At 42.0% G+C, this 24,162-nt stretch overlaps 1 protein-coding gene across 28 annotated transcripts in view; it reads left to right on the forward strand.

Moving 5' to 3' along the window:
• The window catches only part of RAPGEF4 (Rap guanine nucleotide exchange factor 4), a 296,774-nt gene that overhangs the window by 145,852 nt on the left and 126,760 nt on the right, over positions 1-24,162 (forward strand). For 23 of the 28 annotated variants that reach the window (XM_070580180.1, XM_070580182.1, XM_070580210.1 and 20 more), the window contains 2 exons: positions 18,494-18,566; positions 22,849-22,868. In XM_070580180.1, the coding sequence (XP_070436281.1) occupies positions 18,494-18,566; positions 22,849-22,868 (93 nt within the window). Of the gene's footprint in view, positions 1-18,493; positions 18,591-22,848; positions 22,869-24,162 lie in introns of all 28 variants that reach the window. The other 5 variants (XM_070580195.1, XM_070580197.1, XM_070580196.1 and 2 more) reach the window with 1 other exon arrangement.

The raw sequence follows: 24,162 nt of genomic DNA on the forward strand, positions 1-24,162 counted from the left end.
CTAATTCTGGTAAAGCAGACTGGCTGCTCTATCCCTCTGTACTTCCTTTTAAATTGCAAAATTGATTAGTATTCATAGATTCTGATGAGTTAAATTTAGGTTTTGTTTTCATCAGCATCAACTGATCTTCATGCTCCAACTGTCCCTTCTCTGAAAGCAAGAAGCGTATTCATAAATAGCAAACAAACATCACGGCGATATTTGACCATGTGTATCATATGATTTCACATGGCCTCTTTCATCCTGTCTCCAAATCATTAGATTTCTTTTTGTACATCTTCATGTATTAGACTTCTTTCTTTTTCAAGCGTTGGTTTTTTAAATGGAAATGTTCCCCTGGGCGGAATCAGTGTGAAAAGAAATCATGATGTCGAGGAAAGGGAACTAATATTTATGGCGTGCCCGGGTTGTGAGGAGATTTTGCATGGGTATCTCATTCAGTCCTTCCATCAACCATGAGGGGCCCATGATTATATTTCTGGTTTTTTATTAAGGAACCTGATCCTCAGAGTGGTTAAGGAATTCTGTCAGTAATTAATTAATTCATTCATTCACTCAACACATATTCATTGAAAGTCAGCTATGTCCCAGGCACTGTGCTTGATGCTATGAATGCAGTGGGAGAATATAGACGTAGTCCCTACTCTCGATTAGCCTGTAGTGGAACAGAGGAGAAAGGCGTTGAACCAGCACACACTCACATACAGTACATAACTACACATTACCTGGGCATATTGATGGCAAAGGCATCATGCTGAGAGAGAGAATAATGAGACTCATGTAAACTGGTGCCTCAGGGCTCACGGAAGGCCACTCTGAGGAGGCCATGTGTAAGCACAGGTGAGTAGAAATTGGCAAGGTCAAGTGTTGGGAAGTGCCTTCCAGGCAGCAGGAGGCATGGAGGGGAAAGCTCAATGTGGTTGAAGATCTAAAAGGGGCCAGTGTGGTTGGAGACAAGTGACTAGAAGAGTATGGGAGCTGAGGCTGGAGGGGCAGGTGGGGGCCGGGTCATATCAAGGCTCACAAGTCTTGTTAGCACAGCGGAGGTTTGCAGAACTGGGATGGGAGCTCACATTTGCCTGAATCTTAAAGCTTGTATCCTCCCAACTCTTTCAGCCTTGCCCTCTCTCATGACCCACCCCCTCAGACACATGGCACTATGATTTTCTCTTCCATGCTATTTTCCAGAATGACTAAAGCACCACTTTCATTATTGACACTGCCTGGTGTTCATGCCGGGAGTAGTGAAGCCTAATCTGTTATTTGATGATATAGAGAAGAAACAGAAAGTATGGGGCCTGGGTGAGGCCCCTAAGAACACACTCTGCAGGGAAAATAGAGTTGAGATTGTCTAGAGTAGAGAGATGATAGAAACCAGGAGCCACTCAAAGGATTCAAGGGGTACCAGAATTCAAGGTACAGCATTCCACAGTAAACAGAAGCTTCCAAACCACAGAGAGCTGTATTCCTGTGATTCCCCAGATATGTGCAGTAGGTATACACTGGATTGGACTGAGAAGGATGTTTCAGGGTTGTTGATGGCAAGTTGAAGCAGAAATAATAGAAATGACGATAATGAAGGGAGATGAAGAAAGTAGACACAAACAACATGTGTGGGCAGAAAAGTGGCAGGAGTTTGAAATGAATTGAAGTATAAAATCTCTAAAAGTCAAGAATGGCTGAAGCCAAGAAGTAGCCTACTGCAGGCTGTTGAATTCCATCAATGTACAAAACAGATGAAAGTCACTGCCCTCGTGTAGTGTCCGTTCTAGTGACTGTTGTGTGTAAATATGGCAAAAGCCCACTGGGGGGTTACAGGGTAGGACTGGAGTTAAGGAGATAGGACAGGTGAATTATGTATGGAAGATTCTGGAAAAACTTGGTCAGAAAATAACCAGAGAAATGTGTACTACCAATGCCCCAGTGATTTTAGGTTTTGAGAGACAAAGCCAGAAACTAAAGAAATGTCTCTCAAGTGGGAAGTTCAGATATCTGTCTGGGCCAGGAGAGTCTTCCTACTTCTTTGTCTTGGTCATTTGAGCTGCTCTAACAATATACCACAGACTGGGTGGCTTATAAACAGCAAAAATTTATTTCTCACAGTTCTGGAGGCTGAAAGTCTGAGGTCAGGGTACCAGGACAGTTGGGTGAGGGCCCTCTCCTGTATCCTCACATGGAGGAAGGGGCCAGGGAGCTCTGTGGGGTCTCTTGCAAGAGCACTGACTCATTCATGAGGGCTCCACTCTTGTGCTTAGGCACCTCCCAAAGGCCCCACCTCCTAATACCATCGCCTTCGGTGTTAGGATTTCAGCATATGGATTTTGGGGGGCCACATCCAGACCATAGCATCCCCTGAATCACCATCCCCCTCCTGCTCGGCCTCCGACGCTTTGTGCAGAGCCTTGTGGAGCAAGAAAGCAAAAACAAAATATTGGTAGTTTGCTCTGATGGGGTGACATCCCGGGCTATTACTTTTTGTGAAATGATCCTTTATTTTAGGTTTTTAAATGATCAATGTGTCCTAATTCTGTACTATCGATATTCAAGCACTTTTTTGGAATTTGCCTGTTTCCATGATATGTGTTACTGATATTCCTGTTAGTTTTATAAGAGCTGGGCTTGATCGTTTTAATTCAGAATAACTATACTTAATATCCATCACCCTTTGAAGACTGTTAGGGTTAAATAAAATGTCAATCAACTGTTTTTACTATAAACAAGGAGGGAGCAGCTATCTTTTTCAACGTTCATAATAAAATTTGTACGTTAGATGGGCTATAGTATGTTCAGACTTAGCAAAAAGAGAGGTATGAGGATTTACTATGCAATAATAGCTCCAGAGCAAATTATTTTATGACTTTCAATTAAGTAGCTTTGACCTACTCTGTGTGTGTGTCTTGCTCTCAATTTGAGTTTCCCTAAGATAAGCTCCTGGCTAATTTAATTACTCGAATATGCAGAGTGTGCACTAGCTTAAATTATAACCATTGCAGTGAGCGCCTAAAATCTCCAAACCCTTTAGTCGTGTTGAAAGTACAGATGTGTTGAGTGTGTTTCAATAAGAAATCTGAGGCTTTAGTGTCGTAACTGTATGTGGTTGGAGATGTTTCACCTCTAGGAATGAAGCGTGTTTCCCACCTCCTATTCCACGCCCCTCTCTCTTCCTGCTCCCCCAAGTTTAGACTCTTACCAGGGATCGCATCCAGGCCTGCCCTCCCCTTAAGGACCTAATGCCTTTCTTGTTTCCCCATCAGAACCATTCTCCAGGCAGCCGTCAGAACGGACTTTTAAAAACACCTATCTTTCTTTGTCTGACTTGTTTCGCTGAGTATAAAACCCTCAATGTCCATCCCTTTTGTTGTAAATGGCAAGATTCCATCTTTTTTATGTCTGAGTAAACAAACAAACAAACACACACATAGATACAGAGAACAGATTGATGGTTACCAGGGGGGTGGGGATGGGGAGGACACGGAGGGGGGCACAGGTGTACAGTGACCCATGGCAGATAGACTTTTGGTGCTGAACACGATGTAGTCAGGGCAGAAGGTGAAATATAATGATGTACATCTGAAATTTATGCAATGTTATAAATCAGTGTTACTTCAGTTAAAAAAAAGCACTTATCTGTTCTTGTCACTTCTCCACTTAAACTGCTTCCCGTTACACTAGGTAAATGTTCAAAGTCCTTATTGTGACCTCCAAGGTCTTACCTGTGCCCCCTACACTTCTTGGACCTCTCTTCCCCTCTACCAACCCTCTTGTCCTGACTCTTCTGCTGGATTGGCCTTCTTTGTCTCTTTTTATTATTATTATTAATTTTATTTTTTTATTGCAGTAACATTGGTTTATAAAATTACATAAAGTTTGAGTGTACATCATTATATTTTGATTTCTGTAGAGATTACATCATGTTCACCCCCCAAGAACTAATTGCAATCCGTCACCACACACATGTGCCTAATCACCCCTTTCGCCTTTCTCCCTTCCCTCTTCCCCTCTGGTAACCACCATTCCAAACTCTGTCTCTGTGTGTTTGTTCGTTGTTGTTTTTATCTTCTATTTATGAGTGAGATCGTACAGTATTTGACTTTCTCCCTCTGACTTATTTCACTTAGCATAATACCCTCAAGGTCCATCCGTGTTGTCACAAATGGCCAGATTTCATCGTTTTTTATGACTGAGTAGTATTCCATTGTGTATATACCACATCTTCTTTATCCATTCGTCCCTTGATGGGCACCTAGATTACTTCTAAGTCTTGGCTGTTCTGAACAATGCTGCAGTGACCATACAGGTGCTTATATCTTTACACATTCATGTTTTCTTGTTCTTTGGATAAATACCCAGCCATGGAAGAGCTGGATTGTATGGTAGTTGTATTCTTAGTTTTTTGAGAATCTCCATGCTGTTTTCCATAGTGGCTGCACCAGTTTGCACTCCCACCAACAGTGTATGAGGGTTCCCTTCTCTCCACATCCTCTCCAACACTTGTTTCCTGTCTTGTTAATTACAGCCATTCTGACTGGAGTGAGGTGATACCTCATTGTAGTTTTGATTTGCATTTCCCTGATAGCTAATGATGCTGAACATCTTTTCATGTACCTGTTGGCCATCTGTATATCTTCTTTGGAGAAATGTCTGTTCAGATCTTTTGCCCACTTTTTAATGGCTTGTTAGTTTTTTTGTTGTTGAGATGTATGAGTTCTTTATATGTTTTGGATATTAACTCCTTATCAGATATATGGTTTGTAAATACCCTTTCCCAATTGTTAGCTCATCTCTTCATTTTGTTAATAGTTTCCTTTGCTGTGCAGAAGCTTTTTAGTTTGATGTAGTCCCATTTGTTTATTTTTTCCATTGTTTCCCTTGCCAGTCAGACATGGTACTTGAAAATATGCTGGTTATACAGATGTCAGAGACCATTACTGCCTGTATGTTCTTCTAGGCATTTCATGGTTTCAGGAGTTACATGCAAGTCTTTAATCCATTTTGAGTTACTATTTGTGCATGGTGTAAGGTAATCGTCTACTTTCATTCTGTTGCACGTGGCTGTCCAGTTTTCCCAACACCATTTATTGAAGAGACTTTCCTTTCCCTGTTGTATGTTCTTGGCTCTCTTGTCGAAAATTAGCTGTCCATAGATGTGTGGGTTTATTTCTGGGCTCTCAATTCTGTTCTGTTGATCTGTGTGTCTGTTATTGTGCCAGTACCATGCTATTTGATTACTATAGCTTTGTAGTATATTTTGAAATCAGGGAGTGTGATACCTCCAGCTTTGTTCTTTTTTCTCAGGATTGCTTTGGCTATTTGGGGTGTTTTGTGCTCCATATAAATTTTAGGATTCTTTGTTCTATTTCTGTGAAAAGAATCGTTGGAACTTTGATAGGGATTGCATTGAATCTATAGATTGCTTTATGAAGTATGGACATTTTAACTATGTTAATTCTTCCAACCGAAGAGCACAGAATATCTTTCCATTTCTTTGTGTCTTCTTTAATTTCTTTCAACAATGTTTTATAGTTTTCAGTGTACAGGTCTCTTTCCCCTCTTCGCTTAAGTTTATTCCTAGGTTTTTTATTTTTTTAAATTTCTTTCAACAATGTTTTATAGTTTTCAGTGTATAGGTCTCTTTCCCCTCTTCGCTTAAGTTTATTCCTAGGTTTTTTATTTTTTTTAATTTCTTTCAACAATGTTTTATAGTTTTCAGTGTATAGGTCTCTTTCCCCTCTTCGCTTAAGTTTATTCCTAGGTTTTTTATTTTTTTTGTTGGAATTGTGAATGGGATTGCATTCTTAATTTCTCTTTCTGCTACTTCATTGTTAGTGTATAGAAATGCAATGATTTTTGTATGTTGATTTTGTAACCTGAAACTATCTTTTTACTCTGTTGTTGTATTTGATTTGCTAGTATTTTGTTGAGAATTTTTGCATCGATATTCATCAGTGATATTGCCTTGTCATTTTCTTTTTTTGTGTTGTCCTTGTCTGGTTTTGGCATCAGGGTAAGTTTGGCTTCATAGATTGAGGTAAGAAGCTTCCCCTCCTCTTCAATTTTTTGGAAGAGTTTGAGAAGGATAGGTGTTAAGTCTTCTTTAAATGTTTGGTAGAATTCACCAGAGAAGCCGTCTGGTCCTGGACTTTTATTTTTTGGGAGGTTTTTGATTACTGTTTTGATCTCCTCACTGGTGATTTGTCTATTCAAATTCTCTATTTCTTCTTGATTCAGTTTTGGAAGGTTGTATGATTCTAAGAATTTACTCATTTCTTCTAGATCATCCAATTTATTGGCATATAGCTTTTCATAGCATTCTCTTATAATCTTTTGTATTTCTGAGGTGTCTGTTGTAACTTCTCCTCATTTCATTTCTGATTGTATTTATTTGATCTTTCTCTCTTTTTTTCCTGGTGAGTCTTGCTGAAGGTTTGTCAATTTTGTTTATCTTTTCAAAAAACCAGCTCTTAGTTTTATTGATTTTTTCGTCTTTGTTTCATTTATTTCTGCTCTGATTTTTTATTATTTCCTTCCTTCTACTGATTTTGAGCTTTGCTTATTTTTCTTTTTCCAATTCCTTATGTCCACTGTTAGATTTTTTATTTTGGATTTTTCTTGTTTGTTGAGATAGGCCTGTATTGCTACACATTTCCCTCTTAGAATTGCTTTTGCTGTATCCCATATATTTTGGCATGTTGTATTTTCGTTTTCCTTTGTCTTCAGGTATTTTTTTATTTCTCCTTTGATTTCTTCATTGACCCAATCGTTGTTCAGTAGCATTTTGTTTAATCTCCACATGTTTGTGGTTTTTCCAATTTTCCTCCTGTAGTTGATTTCTAGTTTCATACAGTTGTGGTCAGAAAAGATGCTTGGAATTATTTCAATCTTCTTAAATTTATTGAGGCCTGATTTGTGACCTAATATGTGATCTATCTTGGGGAATGTTCCATGTGCATTTGAAAAGAATGTGTATTCTGCAGTTTTTGGATGGAATGTTCTGTATATATCTACTAAGTTCATCTGGTCTAATGTGTCATTTAAGGCAATGTTATCTTATTGATCTTCTGTTTAGATGATGTATTCATTGGTGCAAGTGGAGTGTTAAAGTCCCCTAATATTGTTGTGTTATTGTTTATTTCTCCTTTTATGTCTTTTGATAATTGCTTTATATATTTAGGTGCTCCTATGTTGGGTGCATAGATATTTACAAGCGTTATAGCCTCTTGTTGGATTGTTCCCTTTATCATTATGTAGTGCCCTTCTTTGTCTCTTGTTGCAGTTTTTGTTGTAAAGTCTATTTTGTCTGGTATAATTATTGCTACCCCAGCTTTCTTTTCATTGCCATTTGCATGGATTACCTTTTTCCATCCCTTCACTTTCAGTTTCTGAGAGTCTTTAGGTCTGAAATGTCTCTCTTGTATGCAGCATACACATGGGTCTTGTTTTTTATCCAATCGACCACCCTATGCCTTTTGATTGGAGCACTTAGTCCATTGACATTTAAAGTAGCTATTGATAAGAATGTACTTACTAACATTTTGTTACTTTTTTTCTGGGTATTTTAGTTATTCTTCTCTGTTCCTTTCTCCTTCTCTTGCTCTCTTCCCTTATGGTTTGATGGTTTTCTTTAGTATTATGTTTGGGTTCCTGTATCTTAATTTTTTTATCTATTTATTATAGGTTTCTCGTTTGTGATTACTGTGAGGTTCATATATAATAACCTACATGTATAGCAATCTATATTAAGTTGATGGTTTCTTTAGTTTGACCTCTTGCTAAAAGATCTACTCTTTTACTCCCCTCCTCCCATATTTTATGTTTTTGATATCATATCCAACCTCTTTTTCTGTGCATGTGTATCCATTACCCTCTCATCATGGAAATAGGTAATTTTAGTACTTTTGTCAGTTGACCTTCATGTTAGCTTCATAGGTGATTGAATCTGCTACCTTTGCGGTATATTTGCCTTTACCAGTTATTTTACTGGTTTGGTTTATATATATATAATTTTCTTATTCCTATTTGTGGTCTTCTCTTTTTCACTTAGGTCCCTTTAGCATTTCTTGTAAGACTGGATTCTTGGTGATAAACTCCTTTAGTTTTTGCTTGTCTGGGAAACTCTTTATCTCTCCTTTCATTCTGAATGATAACCTTGCTTGGTAGAGTATTCTTGGCTGTAGGTTTTTTCCTTCCAGCACTTTATAATGTGCTACTCCCTTCCAGCTTGTAAGGTTTCTGCTGAGAAGTCAGTTCTTAGCCTTATGGGGTTTCCTTTATGTGTAACTTGTTGCCTTTCTCTTGTAGCTTTTAGGATTCTTTCTTTATCTTTAATTCTTGACATTTTAATTATTATGTGTCTTGGTGTGGTTCTCTTTTGGTTTATCTTTTTTAGTGCTCTCTGTGCTTCCTGTACCTGGATGTCTGTTTCCTTCCTTAGGTTAGGAAAATTTTCAGCTATTATGCCTTCAAATAGATTCTCTGACCCTTTGTCTCTCTCTTCTCCTTCTTGTACACCTATAATACGAATGTTAGTGTGCCTGATGTTGTCCCGGAGGTCCCTTAGACTGTTCTTGTTCTTTTTAATTCTTTTTTATCTGTTCAGCTTGGATGATTTCTTCTAGTCTTTCATCCAGCTTGCTGATCCATTCTTCTGTATCATCTGCTCTGCTATTGAGTCCCTCTAGTGAATTTTTCATTTCCTGTATTGTATTCTTTATTTGTGATTGGTTCTTTTTTATGTTTTCCAGTTCTTTGTTGAAGTTCTCACTGAGTTCATCCATTCCTCTCCCAAGATCAGTGAGCATACTTATGACTCTTAGTTTGTACTCTTTGTCAGGTAGGTTGTTTATCTCTGTTTCACTTAGTTCTTTTTCTGGGTTTTTGTCCTGTTCCCTTACTTGAAATGTATTCCTTTGCTTCCTCATTTTACCTCTTCCTCCATGCATATATTTATATATTAGGTGGGTCACCTATGTCTCCTGATCTTGGAGAGGTGGCCTTATGTAAGAGATGCCTTATGAGGCCCAGCAGTGTGCCTCCCTCTCGTCACCAGTTCCAAATGTTCCAGGAATGTCCTCTGTGTGGGCTACATGTGTCCTTCTGTTGTGGCAGGATTGCTCTTGCTGCAGGTGCCCCGGGAGGCTATGCTCTCCCTCTGGCCAGCTGGTTGTAATGCTCAGCTGTGTGTGGCTGCTATGGACCCTTCAGTCACATTATTGGGTGTCGGGTGCCCCAACACAGTTGGCTACAAGGTCTAATAACACATTCCTGTTGCAGTTTTTCTTTTAAGTGAGTAGGCTCCGATTGTGGCTGGTTATTAGTCTCAGGGGCCTATAATTCTGTAGGCCTCTGGCCTGCAAGCCTGTTGTCAGCTCTTTCAGGATTGCAGCTGAGTGGGGCCAGCCCCAGGCATGGGAGCACCAAATTGTTCCAGCCTTTGAAAAGTGGGGCTGATCCCCTATGTGGCTGTTTGAGAAGCACAAGTCTGCTGCAGCTAACAAGCCCTACTGCCCACAGGGCCACACACCCCATCAACACAGTCCTGCCTCTTATGTGTGCCCTGACCCACTGAAGTGTACCCAGTTGCCCCACTATAGAGGCCCCACATACTTCACCAATGCAGGCCCACTCCTCATACATGCCCTTCCCCACAGAGGTGGACCCACTCACCTGGCTGCAGAGTTTCCAGGCACCCTACCTGTGGAGGGCCACAAGTTGCCCAAGGGCTTGCTGTTGGTTAGGGCCAGTCCTTAAGGCAGGCTGCCAGCCCTGGTTGAGCTGCATGAAATCAGTGCTCTGGTGGGTGGAGCAGACCCCTTGGCTAACAGGCCAGAGGAAGAACTCCAATGGCATTGGCCAGCGTCTGTGTCAGCATACCTGTAGTAGGTCACAATAATGGCTGCCACCAATGTCTCAGTCCCTGGAGATGTCTTGCCTCTCACCGAGATGCGTACAGAGGCTATCAAGTGAGTCTCTTTTCACTAAAGGACTGTGCACCTTTCTTTCTGGTGATTTTAGATTGCTTTCCAAAACAGGTGAATTTTTGTGTGGGCCATTTAAGAGCAGGCTTTTTTTCCCCTTTATGTCTGATAGCTTTTCAGGGGGTGTTCCCTGTTGTAGTTAATAGCCAGCAAAGCCAGATATTGTGACCCTTGTTTCAGTTGTGTTGAATCCAGAGGCTGCTTGTTATGGTAAGAATAACTTGGCATAAGAGGTCAGCTCTGTCCTGCTGGTGAGGTGCTAGGGGAAAAGACAAACATATGGCAGTAAAAGGATAAACAGGAAAATTCTGCTTGAAGGTTTCCATTTATAACTGCTTTACTTTTCCCCTTCATTTCCACTCCTCACATGTTTAAGAATTCTCTAGCTCTCCGAGATTTTAGAGCAACATGTCATGTCCATTTTCACATCATATGTTACACATCATAAATAAGTTATGAGAGAACTCTTGCCAGGAAGCAGAAGAAAGAGGCATACACATTGTCTCCCTATTCTAAGCTCTTCTACCATGTAATCAGGATGCTTTCAGAGAAAGTACACTTTATGAACTCAGCTTTAATAGTTTGGGAGAACCTAATAAAGTTGTAGTGTAAAGATGTAAGACATACCACCACACCCCCAAAACAGTCCTTTTCGATTCTTCCCCAATCCTGGATGCTGCCCACCATGGGCTTTCATTGCATATCCCTGTTCTGAGCACACGCTGCCCCCCACCCCAAAGTGTTTGCAGCAATGCCTGTCAGTCATCCTCGTGGCTTCCTGTTTTTATGCCTTCCCAGGGCTGATGTGCCAGCCTAAGGATACTGCTTATGTTTTCCCTGCAGCCTGATGATCTCCTAGGTGGAGGAGGGGCCCAGGGGACAGTTGCTGGGTATGGGTGTACCCAAAGCTCAGCACTCCACCTGGCTGCTTCCAGCTGGGCAGGAATGTGGTGACAGTTGTGTTCTGCACTGGCCTCCCCAGGGGGGGCTCCTGCTGGCAGCCTGGACAGGCCTTGGCAGCAGGCAGCAGCTTGGAGGACACTCAGAAAAGGCCTCGTTGTGTGTCAGGAAGACCTTGACCTCCAGGGTGTGGAGTACTGCCCTGCTGGGACCCCATTTCCTCTTGTCAGAGAGGGTCTATCTGGGGTTCAAGCTACCAGCCTGCCTTTATTCTCTGTGCATCCTGCTTTGCAACTGAGACTGACCTTTCAGAATGTGACATATCCCTATTATGCCTCCTCCCCCAGCATTCGCCATCCCACTTATGTATTGTGACTCCTGGGCTATAGCTGGGTCATACGGAGCCTTTCTGCACTCTCCTTAGAGAGAGGTGCCCTGTGCTCTGGGCAGGAGCAGCCCCAACCAGGGGCTTAAAGCTGTGGAGCAGAGCTGGGCTTACCCCCACACCCCCTCCACCTGGCGGTTGCTCTGCCAGCCTTCCAGCCAGCCTTCCTCAGTGGCCTTGGTGGGGGCAATGAATTGGCTGAGAGATGGACCAGGTTTAAGCTTTCTGAAACTGTCATCTTTTCTCTTCTTAGAAAACATTAGGATAGCCAGTAGCACACCTCCATCTTGATTTAGGGATGGGTATCTTCCCTCCCTTCATACTCTGTTCCCTTCCCCCTCATACTGCCTTCCCTCTTCCGTCTATTCTGAGCCACAGGCACCGACTCTACTTTACAAACTGGCCAGTTGTAATTGACAGATTAATGTTTTTTAAAGATTCTGTTAATAAACAACAGTTCTGATGGCTGAAAGTCTTCACTTATTTTTGTTAAATTATCTCTGGGCTTACTCTCTTGTGCTCTTCCTTTTTCCATCACTTTCTCCTCGGACTATCTTATTAGGTGTATATAAAAATAAGCAGTATATTATAGAATTATTTAATATTATCTATTATTTAAATTCCTATTTTTCCCCAGCCCCCTTTAACAGACAGGTGAGCAGATGTATGGTGGGGTCTTTGTATTGTGTGAATATCAACAGCCTCAGTAATGAGAAGTGGTGATGTAGAGAATGTTCTTTCTTAAAACTGAAGACTTTCTGCTGGGGAAATATCATCAGATACTGTGATTGTCTTGCTTATCCTTCGTTGGTTATTATTATTATTAATATTATTATCAGCAACCATTTACTAAGTGCCTAATATGTGCCGGGCACTTTTATAGATTTTATTTCTCATCCTCGCAATGGTCCTGAAAGATGGATGTTGTTATCCCAGGTTCCTTAACCAGGAAACTGTAAGTTACTCAAGCTCACACGAGTAGCTTGTGGCAGAATCAGAGTTAAGACCCCGTTCTGTTTGATTTCAACGTCTGCATACTTTCTATAACATCAGAGGTTCTTGGTTTTTTCCCACTGAAGTTCCCTGAATGCAGAGGAAATCAATACATAATGCCCGGAGTCTAGACCCTTTGTAGCTAGAAGTAGCCAGCAGCAAGCTCAAAATTTCTTTGAAGTCTCGCGCTTTAATCTTTAAAATTTATGCAAATTTGGCTTTCTACTCCATAATATAAAAGTATAAAAATAATCCTTTAAACTGCATGACAGAGAAGAAAATTTAAGTTCCAGGAAGAGCTCCTGTTAACCCCTCTCACATCTCCTCCTGCCCTGCTGGATGCCACACTGGGGGTCTGCACGCGGGCGTCTCAATGTTGAGAAGGTCAGCATTGCACTGTGGTGCATCTCAGTTAAATTCTTAGTACCAGTTCTGTTGATACACCTTCCAGGTACAGAGTAACCTGTCTCTTGGCCAGTCCAGAATCATAGAAGCCTTCCTAGCAGAGAGGAGAATCCCTGATGCTTCCTAGGCAAATCCCAAATTGGTCTCTGTCGCTTCTTCATGGGAATCTTTGAGTGGCATCTGTCTGGCTGGAAGTTTGGAGATTATTTAATCTTGTGGTTTGTAAACTTTTACTTTTTAGAAGCAAAAGTCATCTTTCAAATGAAATTGCTCTTGGAACCCTAGTTTATAAAACAGATAAAACTGAAGACACTACTTGCCTTAGGGGCTGCAGGCTCTGCTCGCATGGTGCCCTTGCCTGAGGGTCCTCCAGGGCACCCAAGGTTCTGCAGAACGAGGTTTACGAACATTGGATTTAATTCAGAGCGCCCATTTGATGGACGTGGAGACTGAAGCCAGAGAGCTCGGAGGACTTGTATGAGGGGACCCAGCTGATTAGTGACAAAGCTAGGAGGGGATCCAAGGAACGAAGCCTGCCAAATTCTTCTAAGCCCCTTGGAGGCCCTGGTGGTTTTCTTATCCTATGAACAGCAGATTTCCTAAGTGCCCTCGGAGCCCCCGGAGGGCTAGGGAGCGGGGATGCTGAGGATCGCTCCAGCCAGGTCCTTCATGGTGTGGAGCAGTGTCTGCAGCAGTGACAGACCTGGCTGTTTCCCGACTGCCTGTGGAGATTTAAAAACGATTGAGTGAGGCCATGGAAGCTTTGGAGGGGTCAGAGTGTGTTGGGATCCAGGGAAAGGCTTTGCAGGGGGAGGTCAAGCAGGACCCCAAAGAGAACATCGTCAAGGGACTCAGCCAGGTCACTGTGCACCCCAGCCGCTGGGGTATGGGAGGTGTGTGGGGGTGACATGGAGGGACCACCATAAAATGTGCTGGGTCACCTCTGAAAAACTGCCGACCTCGGTTTTAAGCTAGCCTTGTGCTGACTTTCACGCGGAGCCTTATGAAGCATGGCCTTCATTAGTTCCCTTTGGCTTTATTCTGTTTCTCAGAAAGCTTGAAGTGGCTTTTAAACTTCCATGAAGGTATGAGCTGCTCCACAATCTAGGTTTCCTTACAGTCACCTCTCGTTTTTCGGTTCATCACTTTAGTGCCGGTAAGCCCTATTGCAGGGAGCCTGGTGTCTAAACTCTCTGATTTCCCTCACCTCTGCAGGACTTTATAGTCAAAGGGAATCACTCCCACCTCCACATGGTAAACTAAGAGAGAAGGGTGTCTGCTCATTCCACTGCTGTCATTATCCCTTGCTGCCAGGCGCCACATACACCCTGATGATTGATACTGAAGGCCACTGCAGGCCATCCTTGCCAGTCCAGCCCCTGGGCAGACAGACACAGTGAGTGATCCCATGGGGCCTCAGTGTTGACTCACCCAAGGAAGAAGAGTGAAAACTAAGTCTCTCTCCCACTTAAGCCTCACAAGCCAGGTCTCTCTCCCAGAGGCAGTCTTTGTTCCTTGTGTATACGTCCAGAGATAGTCTGTACATTTACAAATCTTTTTGAACATTTGCATACACACGTTTGTTCTTTGATCCCCACCAAATGATGGCATACTCTACACACAGTGCTGTAGTTGGTTATTTAAAATTTAACAGTATATGTGGAGATCATTCCATACCAGCACACGTAGTGCTGCTTCTTTCTTTTTCATGGCTGTATAATATTCCAACATAACCTGTTTATCAGGAAAGAACTCATCTTCATCTGCTTATCTGAAAGTAACCCAAATGTCACCTACTTGTAGACATTTGGATTACTTGCTGTTTGTTATTGTTGTTGTTTCGTTTGCTATTACAAACATATACACGTTTGCATATGTATTCAGGTAATTCAGGAGGCTCTACTTCTGCCCTCTAAGGGAGGTTCCTTGCTCAATTAAAGGAAATACACATTTTAAAATGTAATAGATACTTCCAAATTTCCTTCCACTGAGGTTGTATCGTATTATACTCCGATAAACAGTGTATGAGAGAACCTGTTTTCCCCACTCTCACCAATAGTCTGTTAGCAAACTTTTTTTTGTGTGTGAGGAAGATTGGCCCTGAGCTAACATCTGTTGCCAATCTTCCTCTTTTTGCTTGAGGAAGATTGTTGCTAAGCTAACATCTGTGCCAATCTTCCTCTATTTTTTGTGGGATGTCACCACAGCATAGCTTGATGAGCAGTGCTAGGTCCATGCCCAGGATCCAAACCTGTGAACCTGAACCGTGGGCCGCCAAAGTGGAGCATGTGAACTTAACCACTATGCCACCGGGCCAGCCCCCAACAAACTTTTGAAACTTTGCCAAATCTGACAAGTAAAAAATGGTATTGCACTATAGTTTTAAGGTGCTTTTCTGTCATGAGTGAGGTCAGCATCTTTTCCTGTGATATATTCTTTTATAGATTGCTTTTTAACTGGTGCTTGGAAGATGAAATGCTGCCCAAAGATCAAGCAGTCTGTAAATAATGTTGGAATCTCAATTTTCTGTTACAGGTTTTATTCCAGTTAGCTGTTTTTATCCTAATTAATATAGCGTGCTCTGCAGGGTGCTACATAAGAAATCAATTTTCCTGCTTTAGTAACTGTTTATTAAAAAATGTTTGAAAAGGTTGACTTTTTATTTATAGGTATAAATACTTGAACCCTGTTTTTGTAGTCTCCACTATAGCAAAAGGTGTTATACTCAAACCAATATTGTCTTATTAAATAAAGTACTTTTCAAATTCAATTCAGCAGGGACATTTATGCAACAGAAATTTGAACGTCGACTGGATATTATGGAGATGTTGTTACATTTCTTAGTTGTGATGGTGGTAGAGTGGTTTTGTGTGAAAAAAAAAAGAAAGAGTCCTTGCCTTTTAGAGATTCCTATCTAAGGTATACAGGTGACAGCATCTTACTGGCAGAAAGCAGCAATGACTGGAAACGACGTCTGACAGAAGGGAGAGAAGAAAGTGCCAAAGCGGGGCAGCATTTCAACATCAAGAAGACCGAAATCATGACTACGGAAGAACTCCACAACTTTGCCATAGACGGTGAAGACTCTGAAATTGCTAAAGGTTTACCTTGGTTCAGTCATCAATTTAAGTGGAGTCTTCAGTCAAGAAATCAAGAGAAGACTGAGACTGGGAACGGCAGCAGTGGAAGATTTAGGAAAGATCGTCAAGTATAAGGAAGCATCATGAGACACCAAGGCCGAGATTACCCACACTCTCGTATGCCCAATTACTATGAACGGGAACGAAAGCTGGAGAGTGAAGAAGGCTGACAGGAAAAAAGTTGGTTCATTTGGAATATGGTACTGGAGGAAAGCTCTGCAGATACCCTGGCCTGCCAGAACGATGAACACGTGGGTCCTAGAGCAGATTAAACCTGAACTATCGCTGGAGCCAAAAATGATAAAACCAGGGCTCTCCTACTTTGGGCACATCGTGAGAAGGCAGGATTCTTTGGAAAAGACAATAACGCTGGGAAAAGTAGACAGCAACAGGAAAAGAGGAAGATGAAATGTGAAATGGATTGACTGCATAAAGGAAGCCATGGGCATCAGTCTACAGGAGCTGAGGAGGGCTGCTGAGGACGGGGCATTGTGGCCGTCACTCATTCAGAGGGTCGCCAGGAGTCAGAGCTGACTTGATGGCACGTAACAGCAACAACTGAAATATTTATGGGTTAAATGATATGATATCTGGAATTTGCTTCAAAATAATTCTGGAAGGGGCAAGTGGATGGGAGTGTAGATGAAATAATGTTGGTCATGAGTTAATAATTATTGAGGCTGGACGTTAGGTATGTGGTATTCTATTTTTATATACGTTTGAAATTTTCCATAAACATTCTAAAATTCAACAGATGAGTAGTAAGTTTATACTGTGTGCAAGCCGTGGTGCCCTATGTTGCAGGAGATAGACACTTCACAAGTGCAAGAGGCCTTGTCTGCTTGTTCTCTGCAGTGAGCTCAGAGCCTAGGACATTGTCTGCACATAGTAGGTGTTCAGTCCATACCCGTCCTGAAATCCAGCCCACGCTTTGCTCCCCAAAGGGCTGCTCTATTTTTTGTTCCCAAAAGCAGGGGCCCTGATGATGTGCTCCGTGAGTGAGCAACAGACCAAGTGCTGTGAAGTTAAGGAAGGCGAAGTCTCATTTATGTAGGGCTCAGGAAGGTGCTTCGAAGAGTCCATGGCCATTGACGTTGAGGTGCCTGAGACAAAGAACATCCGCTGTGTCCAAGCACCATTTCTAAGCAAAGCAAAATGGTTCCTTTTGTTTAACATGGATTGTTGCTTTTAGGAGCCCGGTAGGGAATTGCTAACAGGAAGAGGAATAACTCAAAAGGCTGTGGGGGTCACAAAACCTTTTTAGAACCTAACCCAGTCCCCGTCTGCTCTCTCTGAGCCTGCTTTGTTCAGAGTCCAGCGTGATGTGATGCCCAGAAATGTGCTTAATCCATGCTCTCTCGTGAGGAAGAGAGTAGATGGTGTCATTAGAAAGAAGAGAATCAGAATTGGGAAGTTGTCAAAGGAAATGTCAGGAATTCAGGGAGGAAGATGGGTCCCGTGGGTATGTGTGAGTGATTAGTTAACTCAGAGGCAGAGAAAATCATGATTTTTAATGTTTGCATGCAGGTGTTAGTATAGATGCCTCAGACTGAGAAGAAAAAAGGATTTAAAAAAAAAAAGCTAGTCACATCTTGACTAAAAGAAGGCTCTTTGGAGAAATCGTTAATGTTGCATTACAAACACCATTCAGATCTACCAAATGGGCCAGATGGTTGCTCGAACACTGCGTGCTGCCAGCTGCCCATTGCTACAGATGAAGTCTTTCTGCTGACAGTTGTGTAACCCACAAGCACATTGTAGAGTGTTGATTCTTTTGATGCTGTTTAACATTTATGTGTCACCCTAATTATAAACCATAAATATACATGACATCAGGCAATAAATAAAATTGCCCAGCTTTCATTCTGGGAGTGGAGGAGGTTGTATTTAGCACCTGAGAAGAGAAGATGTCTAATATTCATTCCCATTCTTTGTAAATGTCACCCCTCTTGTTGGATCCTCCAGATTGCTGTATGCTCTCCAAGCCCTTATCCCATCCAAACAGCACAGACTATAGGGGCTAATGTACATCGCTGAGCCCCAGATCTTAAAGCATGCCTGGACCAAAAGTCAGGGGGATACAATTCAGGGGAATCCAAATAGTTCCGAATGAAGCCAAACTCTTTTACTTGACAACATATTAAAAGTTCTTTGCAGGTCACGGAATGGGCAGGTGTACAGTGTAAAAGGAAGTAGGTAAATGGAATCAGCTTCTTTCAAAACACATTTTTCTAGAGATGCATTTCTTTTTGCTCTGAAAGAAAGCTGATTCCGTGCCATTCACCTATTAAGAAGGCGGCACATTTACTTGTATCTGCATCTATGAAAACTGAGTGTCTTTTCCCTCTGTGAAAGCCTGAGCACGTGTCTGCGGGAGTGAGAAGTGGAGCAAGAGGGGGTGGGGGCGTAACAGCCCGTGCAATTTGGTTAATCAGTCACAAACGCATAAATGAACTGGCTGGGACAGAACCCCCCTCCCGGGGCAGGGGCACATTCAGTCTTACCCAGGAAGACCTATTTCGAACATAGCATCTTTATTTTAGACCACAGATCCCAGACAGCACGTTTCATGGCTCTATAAATACGAGACTCCGATGCTTCCTGACACCCAGTGTTTCTGCTTTTTAACGTGTAAATAAATGAATGCTCAAAGTGAGTAAATATCTGTGCACTGAGTTTACAATCTTGTCTTTCAGAAATATCGACAGTACATGGCAGGACTTCTGGCTCCTCCTTATGGTGTTATGGAAACGGGCTCTAACAATGACAGTAAGTGAAAAATGGGAACATTTTGTATCTAAAAATTTGTTGTGTGGTGTGTGTTTTCATGTGACAAAAAAATATGTCCTATGCCAGCTTGACAGCATAAATCTCCAGGCTCTTTTGTGGTTAGACAGACTTGCCAACCAACACTCGAGTTATTTAAAAATATGTATATATCAATACAGTCTTATTTTGTGGTCTTAGCTGATAGCGGGAGCTGTCCTCTGCTGCCACTTGAAACTTCAGCCTACTTGGAATACTTTCTTAACATATCTTCATTTTATAGTGAAATCTTGTGTCGTTTCCTGTACTCTTTGAAAAATGGGGTTCGTGAACCATGTCTTGATCACCTCTAGACACCTGAGGGCCCCACTGCTTGCTTATTTTGGCGCTATTAGTCAAGGAGAGAAGCAGCGTGAGGCATTCTTTGTAAATCATGGCCTCTTCGAATTCCAGGCCTTTTATAAGAGACCAGTCTCTGGCTGTTCATAAAAGAAGGGAAGTTTTTGTCTGTGATTCTCTTTTCTAGTGGGTGGGTGCCTGCTAGACTCAAAGGAGTCCTGGGTCCTGAGTCTGCTTATCTGTCTGTGGGTGTCGGGAGCAGCTGTTTAGCCCTCACTACCGTCCCTAGGAGGCGCACCTTGTAGCTCTGAGTCCCGTTTTTGGCTCTTGTATGTGTATGTATGACAAGGTTCCAAGGACTGTGTTTTTGAAGCTGGAGCACTTCGACAACTAGACACAGTGATGGATCGAGCAGCACTTCCACTCCAGACATCTGCAGTCAATGGGTCACCCTGCAAATCCTCTTCCTAGCTCCTTGAATTCCACTCTCCCAGATTTGTCACTCTCTACAGGTGACCCTCTGCCATGCTTGTCCAAGATCTTAGATCTTAGGTGAGCTTCCTCACCTTCCTTCGCTCCTGTTCACAATTTCTTTGCAGCCTCTGCTCACACTCTCTCTCTCTCTCTCTCTCTCTCTCTCTCTCTCTCTCTCCCTCCCTTCCTCTCCTCTCTCTCTCTCTCTCTCTCTCTCTCTCTCTGTTTCTCTTCTGTCCTGGAGGGAGGGAAGGAAGGCAGGTCTTTCTTTCCTATCCTTTCCTTCCCTGTTCTTGATTTCTCTCCTCTGGCTGATCTAGGGATGACTGGCTCATGAAGAGTACCTGAGCTGAAATTCTAGCTGTGCTGACTCCTAGCTGTGACTTTTGGCAAGGCCCTTAGTCTCTCTGTGACTCGGTTTCCTCACAGGATTGTTGCGCTGCTTGAATGAAGCAAAACATGTCATGTGTTTAGAAGGGTGCCAGGCATATAATAAGCACTCAAATGATGTCAGCTATTATTTCCTCACCACCCGTCACCCTTTAACCCCTCAGCATCTGCTTCTGCCCCGTACCTCTTGACTTGAACCATCTATAGTCTCCAGTGATCAACCAATAACCAGACTCAGTCGTTCCGCATTCTCTCTGACTTTGAATAAGACTGTCCATGTTCAGACTCCATTCTCCCATGGTTCCTGGGCTCTGCTGCATTACCCTGGTTTTCTCCTATCTCTCTGGCCACTTGTGTTCTTGTCTCTTTCACAGGTACTTCTTCCTCTCACCCAAAAGTTCGGATATTACCCAAGAGTCCAGCCTTGGCTGTTTTCCTCTCTACTTTCCCCTCAACCATTTCATCCTTTCTTGCCATTGATACACCTACTCTCTGAACCAATAGTTCTGTTTGATTCCTCCAAAGGGCAGCCTAGCTTTCCAAATGTCTTCTGGTTCTCTTTCCACCTGGATGTCCCGCTGGCGTCTGAAGTTCAAAATGTCAGTGACGGAACACATCCTGATTGTCCCCAAACCGGCCCCTCCTCCTGAAAGTGCCTTTCTGTTGATAACTCCACTGTTCTTCTCCCTACCGGGCCCTAAACCTCAACCATTTTGGAGTCCTCCTTTCTCTCACCTCCACCTGCCCAGGTGAATCACTTGTCCATCCCTTCCTCCTTCCTTCATGGTGTTCGTATTCTTTCCTGTCTGTTTCCTCTGCAGCCACCTGGCTGAGGGCCTCAACATTCTTGACCTGAGGGCAAAAATAGCTCAACTGGCTCTGAACCTTCAGTACCCCACCCTTGGTCTACCCTACACCTGACTTACACGGAACCATTTTTAATCTACTTTTTACTTGTGAAAAATTTCAAACATACAGAATGATATGGTTAATACCCACTGTTTTCATCACTTCAATTTAATTAATATTAAAATTTTACTACTTAAATATGACTTTATTATTAATAACAATATGTATTTTAATATTAATATTTTGCCATATTTCCTCCTTCTAATCATGTATGCATATTTCACCCCAAATACTTAAGCAGATATTTTGAAAATACAGACTTTCCCATGCAAAACAACACCACCATTATCACACCTAATAACTGGTAGGATTTTCCTTAATAACATCCACTACTCAGTCCATATTCAGATTTCCCCAACTGAATGTCTTTGTACCTGATTGCTTAAACTGAACTTCAATCAAGGACCATGCTGTTGCATCTGGTTTTTATGTCTTAAATGTTTTTTAATTTTGAACAGTACCTTCCCTCTTTTTTCCTGATCATATCACTCTGTTGCTCAAAACACTTTTTAATGATTGTCCATTGCCTGCCATGGAAGGTGAAATTCCAAGATTGCTAATGCCTTAACCCAACTTTCAAGTTCCTGGATGGCCCCAAATCACCTTTTCAGTATTATTTCTCTGCAGATACCCTAATTTCCAGCCATTTCGGTATAGTGATTTGTGCAACTATGTATTTTTCTTATTAAACCTTCTAGAAAAGTAAGCTCCTGTTACATCCCTGTATCTCCTCATTTAATCAACTCCAGTCCATTCAAATGGTTGTTGAATAAATGGATGACTCGATGGATGGATGGACGGATAGATGGATGGACGGATGGATGGATGGATGGATGGATAGATGGATGGATGAATGGGTAGATAAATGGATGGATAGATGGGAGGATGGATGAATGAATGGATGGATAGATGGATGGATGGATGAATGGATGAATGGATAGATAAATGGATGGATGGATGGATGGATGGATGAATGGATGGATTCAAGACGAGTTTCAGAGTGCTGACATTATCCACCCTTACTCTTTCTGACAGACCTGGGAAGTGATGGAAAACATGCCCATTAATACTCTCTGTTTGAGGTGGCAACCCTCTCTATCCCCCTACTTCCTGCCGGAGCTTTCATATCCTGGTGCTTGCTATCCCAATTTGGAGGTCGAAGTTTAATTAGGGAATGTTTCCAAATAGTCTCTTCCATTCTTACTCCTCCTGTGTACTATATTGCTGCCTATTAGGATGGGCACTCAGTGCTTTTAATGCCAATATTGTAGATCTGTGTAGTCCTTATTAAACACAGGATGTTCTGTTTATTCAGAATTTGGACGCATATATTTTTACATTGCAAACCACCTCACACTGCCCCAGTGGTTCAAAGCTGGGTGCAAGCTACACATAAAAACCACTTGTGCTTCTGTCTCCTCAATATAAGATCACTTGTGCCCCCTATACTGGGGGCGTTAAACTCCGCTGGGGCTGTGGACCTCCCAGTATGGCTTATTACCATGTCAGTCAGAGTAGCAGCCCCAAAGGAGATGCAAAGGACTGGGGCCTGCCTGTAGTAGATGCTCATGAAATGTTTGTAAATGGATGAACAAGTGAGTGAATGGATGAATGAGTAACTTTTTCACTAAGAAAACGGGGATACCCCTGGAAATAGCCATTGCCACGCTCAGACCCGACTTGGAGGCAGCAGGAGTTTGCTTTGCCCCAAATGGAAGTTGTGTTCTGGTGAGTTTTCTGTGCAACTTGCACGTGGAGAAGTGCAAGGTGATTTGAAAAGGTAAAAATACAGTATGTGCAACTTAAGAGTTGATGTGTGTGTCCAAATTCTGAGGGTTCTGGTCTCCAAGACAGAGGAGTTGGTTGCTCATGTGATGTAAATGAACTAGGGATGAATTTGTACCTCTGGGAAAGTAAAGAATATGGTAGAAAAGCAAAACAAGTGTGATATTTTGTTGCCTGGCACACAGCCCTGCTCCTGATTTGTTGCTTTATTTGAGTTAGAGATTTTGATAGATGCTGCTATTTTTCTAAGTAGCATTATGTAAGTTTTCATGGGAACACAAATTGAAAACACCAAAATTTCACTTGGTTTGATTCAGTGAAGGATTTCAGTTCCATTTTGCAGGTTGATCTTACAATTCATGATCTCTCTCTCTTTTTCCTCTTCTAGGGATTCCTGACAAGGAGAATGTGAGTAGCTCCTCTTTCTGCCTCGCTCCTAAAAACTGTCATAAGGTAAAAAATAATCATGGTAATCTATCAGCAAAGAAATTTCTTTATCCACGTTCAGCAGAGCAATAAATATTTTTCTAATCTTATTCTGGCATCTTCGGTGAGTCACTTTGAAATATAAAGGGGAGAAGGTTGATTGCTGTGACATCGTTGTCACATGTCCTTGATATTAACTGGGCTGAGGAAAGATTATTCCAGGGGCAAACAGTACATTGCTAAGTTTTCTTTTTCCCATGATGTATACATGGCAGTAGAATAAATCATTTGTTTAACAGCATATAGAAAATTAGTTGTTTTTCCTTAGTAGGAATACAAAATATGAAATTCAAGGTCAGTTGATGAATTTGCTGAATTGTATCCAAGTGCATTAAAGTCAATATTTCTCTTTGGAAGCCAAAAATAGTTAATTGGCATGATTGTTTAGGGACAACAGGTAAGGGAATAGAGGGTTTAGGACAAACCTTTCACTAAGAACCAGTGCCCAACGGCATTCTAAGGAGAGTACTGATGTAGTGGCATCATCTTTGCATGCAGCTAATAATAGTGATATTAATTATATTAACTGGAATCCAAATTTAGACGTAACATGGAAGGGTTAATGGTGGAAGCATGTAGTGATTCATGTGAAGCGGTGCCTGGTGGCTCTCAGATGTATCACCCTGTCATTGTGTTCCTTGATTGCTGTACCCAAGTGGCAATGCCACAGAATTGTCACCCGCTCCTTTCCCTGCTTTTGGTCCTGTGTCTGTGGGCAGAGGTATCATCTTAATTAAATTCAGATGACTTCTATATCCCTTCTCAGAGATCTGACTCTATCTTTCTTTAGGTCTTCTTGTTTTTACAATGTTAGTTTTAAAAGGCTAGTTGGGAATTCTGGCCCACTGCCGTACTGCTGCAAATTTGGGTCCAAGACCTAGCCATGTCACTTCAAATGTCACACCCACATTTTACTGGGCTTAGTTCAGCAAAGGATTTCAGTTCCTAGCTGTGGGGCCTCGCACAAGCTACCTGACTTCTCTAAACATCCTTGCCTCATCTTTAAAATGTGAATGTTACTTGTGACTACCTTAAAAGGCCATTGTGAATATTGAATGAGATAATCTAGGGAAAGTATAGTACAGTAGAGCTCAGTAAATGTTAGGACTATTATTCTAATTATTATTTTCTCAAGCCTTGTATCATTTTCTAGCTTTTTTTCTCCCTCTGAAAAATGTCCTACCCTTTATAAAGTAAGCACCCTGTTGCCTTTTGT

Source organism: Equus przewalskii, chromosome 17 (assembly GCF_037783145.1).
Source record: "Equus przewalskii isolate Varuska chromosome 17, EquPr2, whole genome shotgun sequence".
Lineage (NCBI taxonomy): Eukaryota > Metazoa > Chordata > Mammalia > Perissodactyla > Equidae > Equus > Equus przewalskii.